We start from the raw sequence: 4,525 nt of genomic DNA, 5'->3' as shown, positions 1-4,525 counted from the left end.
TTTCGATGTCTTTCACAGTTTTCTTGCAAGTAAGTAGGAGCTGATAAGGAAATCTTCTGGAGGAAAGTAATGTAGCAGTAGTTCTGCTTTTCTTTATTATGATGAGTAACATATGTGTTTACCTTTATTTTGATTTTTTTTTTTTTTTTTTGAGATGGAGTCTCGCTCTGTAACCCATGCTGGAGTGCAGTGGCACGATCTCGGCTCACTGCAATCTCCGCCTCCCTGGTCCCGGTTGAAGCAATTCTCCTACCTCAGCCTCCCAGGTTAGCTGGGATTACAGGCACGAGCCACCATACCCAGCTAATTTTTGTACTTTTTAGTAGAGAGGGGGTTTCCCCATGTTGGCCAATCTGGTCTTGAACTTCAGACCTTGTGATCTGCCTGCCTCAGCCTCCCAAAGTGCTGGGATTACAGGTGTGAGCCACTGTGCCCGGCCTGATTTCTATATATACACACATAGTGCAGTGACTACTGCATAATGTTTATTGATCAATATACTGATTTTTGGGACAGGAAAATAGATTGTATGACTTGGCATAAGAAAAATGTATATTAAAAAAATATAAGAAATTCTTCTTGCTACTTAATTAAAGCTCTAGACTAGGTGAGAAACCATGGTTTTGCTAACAGGTCAAGGCCTTAAAAGTATTTAGTGGCTTTGTTTTTCAAAATTAACTTAGAGTGTGTGTGAAATGTTTAGTATGATGAACTCTGATTGCTACCATCTTTTGTTTCAGACTGTGAGCATGTGCAGCCTCCACAGTGGCTCCAGACTCTGATGAATGCTTGCAGCCAAGCAAGTGATTTCAGTGTTCAGAGTGTTGCTATTTCACTAGTCATGGACCTGGTGGGACTGACACAGTCTGTGGCCATGGTCACTGGGGAAAACATCAACAGTGTGGAGTCTGCACAACCCTTAAGTCCAAACCAGGGAAGAGTAGCTGTGGTTATTAGACCACCCCTCACTCAGGGCAATCTGAGGTACATAGCTGAGAAGACTGAATTTTTCAAGGTAAATTCTAAGAAATGCATACATGACTATGAAAATTACAGCCATGTATGATACTTGGCCTAGTTTGCTTTAAGAATTATTTTAAAGATGATAATAAAGCTTCATTAAACACCTCTTAATATGTCATACCATGTAGAAAATGATGCCACAGCTGATATACATACTGCTCTCCCCATCTTATTCCCAATTTTGTGAGCAGGGGAGAAAGATAAGGATAAAGGAATAGGTATGTTAGGATAAAGAGAAGTATTAGGGCACTGAGGCCATGGAGGAAATAATTTCAGCTAAAAGAGGAAAGCAGTAGAACTTACTTTCAAGTTAAGTGGTTGTGACACTTTTGCTTTTCATACAGCGAAATCTCAGCACTCCAAAACACTCATGAAAAGTTTTTCTCTTCATATTGTCTCATTATCATCTGTGGTATATAAAGTCATTCAGAAAAAAATTCCGGAAATTCATTCTTTGATTTCTACCACAATGGTATAAATATTATTCTCTATAGCAAACATCAAATAGATTTGGATTGTGTACATCTTAAGCAGGTAGATTCTTTATACCGTACATTAAAAAAAAAGTTTTAAAATCTGATTTCATGTCATTGTGCCCCTTCAGATATTTCCTCCTGCTAGAGTTGATTTCTATAGTATTGTAGTGAAGCCTGAAGATTATTGCATTATTATTATTACTAATTGCATTATTATTAATACTGTCACAGATCAAGTGCTGTGTTAGCATATATAGCTCTGAAATACCTATTATCTGTTTTATAGGTTTTAAGTAGTTTGGATATTTGGACTATGAATTATTTTTCACTCTGTAATATACAACCATAAATATTAAATTGCATTCAGTGTGGGATTTGTATCTTATTAAGGATAATTTATTCTAGCATCACTTTACCAAACATCACTAAATAGTGAAACGGGGTCTTATCTGGGCCCTGCAGAAAACATTTACCTATCTGATTTTTCTTTTTCTTTGAGACAGAGTCTTTCTCTGTCGCGTGATCTCAGCTCACTGCAGCTTTCACCTTTCAGGTTCCAGTAATTCTCCTGTCTCAGCCTTCCAAGTAGCTGGGATTACAGGTGCATGCCACTGTGCCCAACTAACTTTTTGTATTTTTAGTAGAGACAGGGTTTCGCCATGTTGGCCAGGCTGGTGGCAAGCTTCTGACCTCAGGTAATCCACCTTCCTCGGCCTCCAAGATGTTGGGTTTACAGGCGTGAGCCACTGCGCCCAGCCAACATGTCTGATGTCTAAAAATAAATATCATTAAAGGACTGTCATAAAAGGTTCCAAGGGCTTGGGTGATCAGAAAGTAGGCACATGGAAGACTGCACTTACTAATCTCTTCCCCGTGGAATAGAATATTAAAAACTTTTCAGGTCTGACAGAGAGCAGGCATTCATTTGTACCTAATAGGAAATATTTGTTAAATAAATTTTTATGTATGGTATTGTGACTGTCACTTTTACATCTTTTTCTATAGCATGTAGCTTCAACACTGTGGGACCAGTTGGGAGATGGGACACCTCAGCATCACCAGAAGAGTGTGGAACTATTTTATCAATTACATAACTTAGTTCCTTCTTCTAGCATCTGTGAGGATGTTATAAGTCACCAGTTAACCCATAAAGATAAGGTAAATCCTCTTCTTATCTTGTGCACACTGACCTTCCGCCACACACACACACTATACTAAAAAGTAAATTAATAAAACTTTAGGGAAATTATTGCAATTAAGATGGGAGTAAGAGAAAATAGCTTGTTCACAGTGATCTTAATATCTATAAAATAAATGTATTCAGTTCTTTCTAGAAGCAAGTTCTTTACAAAAGCATCAGTAATATGAAAAATTAAGTAATTCAAAAATCAAATGCTGTGTTTATTTCATTGTTCAGGACACCACTTATGGATAATGATGTTTAGTATTGGTGGTCTCAGTTCTTGGGTCATTTAAAGAGGAACCAGTGGCGTCAAGGAACTTATGGATATATTAACTAATATATATGAAATGAAATAATGTATAAAAGTATATTTATAAGCCAGAGAATGCTAGTATGTGAGATTATATTATTTGCATTATTATACTACATATCCAAAATAAGAATTTTGTATCCTAATGTATGTGAAGTGTGATAAATAATTGAATCAGAGGTGGCTGAGTTATTTGTCAGCCTGAGAAGAAGTTGGAATAAGCATTTTGACTAACTTCATCAGGGTAATTTAATGATGTTTGTGATCTTCCTGTGCTGCTCTGTAATATAAATTAAAGATTTTATTGAAGAACTTTTAGAAGTGGATTGTCCTATTTTTTAAAAACACAAAATGCTAGTGAGTTTGAGTGGGTCATATTCAAAAAAGGAATTGTGTTAAATAAATGAAACATTTGGCAGAGGAGAAAGTGGTATATGATAGAGTAAATAAAAGGAATGAAAACTGTATTCCAAGAAAAATGTTAAAATTCTGTTTCTGCTATAATACATTTTTTTTTCAAAATTATTCAGAAATAAGATTTTAGATAAAGCACTCTAAGAATTTAAGTTTTACATTAGTATAAATCTAGGACTAATTATATGCCTATGTTCACTTGGGTAGTATTTCATTTTTAAAGAAATATTCCCAAGTTCTAAATAAAGACATACGTCCATGAAAGAAATTAAAATATCTTTTATTACTTAAGTTTTACATTTCTATTGGTTGATACAAATTCAGGCTTCGTAAGAAAAGCATGTATTAAGCTCATGGGAAAAAACAAGCACTCTTCTAACCTATCACAATCAATTTAGAAAGTTGCAGTCTGGTTTCTTGGGGCTGTTGCTTGGAGGATCCATAAATGCTAAGGAAAGGCTTTAAGAAATTTGGATAATGTGACAATTTCTACTTGATTATATTAATATGTGTTTATTATCTAATACCAAATGTGCTTGCCTTTCTAAATTATTTTACATTTTTCTACCCATTATTATGTTAATCTTTTCCCAGATAATCTCAAAAGTAGTTTAATATTTTTTTGTAGCAATAATTTTTAAGTATTTAAGTTTTTTTTTTAGTCAACTAAATCAGCTTTTTAAGTGATGAAGAACTATTTGGGATTAATGTATCATTTCTGGGACAAAAAAAATAAATAGTACAATATAATCAATTTTGACAACTAAATGTTTATGCTGAATGAAGGATGAAGTACTTTCTTGACTCTAGATGTGACATGTATGTTATTAACTTTTTTCTTCTACTGTTATACAATAATCTAGTAAACTCATTACTTAAAGTCTAAACTCGGTAATAATTATTTATGAGACAAGATGAGATGGTCCTTCAGGTTCAATATTTCTGTATGTATTTACATATTTTCTATGTTTCTACTTCCATAAAGAATATAAAGTTCTGCCGGGCGCGGTGGCTCACGCCTATAATCCCAGCACTTTGGGAGGCCGAGGCGGGTGGATCACGAGGTCAAGAGATCGAGACCATCCTGGTCAACACTGTGAAACCCCGTCTCTACTAAAA

The 4,525-nt window shown here is 35.0% G+C and overlaps 1 protein-coding gene across 1 annotated transcript in view; it reads left to right on the top strand.

The window, feature by feature from the left end:
• DOP1A (DOP1 leucine zipper like protein A) overlaps window positions 1–4,525 on the top strand; it is a 98,886-nt gene that overhangs the window by 56,104 nt on the left and 38,257 nt on the right. Inside the window, exons 16-17 of the mRNA XM_037733963.1 lie at window positions 741–1,015; window positions 2,505–2,657. Coding sequence (XP_037589891.1) covers window positions 741–1,015; window positions 2,505–2,657 — 428 coding nt within the window. The remainder of the gene's footprint in view (window positions 1–740; window positions 1,016–2,504; window positions 2,658–4,525) is intronic.

The sequence above is a fragment of the Cebus imitator genome, unplaced genomic scaffold, assembly GCF_001604975.1.
Source record: "Cebus imitator isolate Cc_AM_T3 unplaced genomic scaffold, Cebus_imitator-1.0 Scaffold558, whole genome shotgun sequence".
Lineage (NCBI taxonomy): Eukaryota > Metazoa > Chordata > Mammalia > Primates > Cebidae > Cebus > Cebus imitator.
The sequence above is the reverse complement of the archived record's forward strand: the minus strand, read 5'-3'. Positions and strand labels throughout refer to the sequence as shown.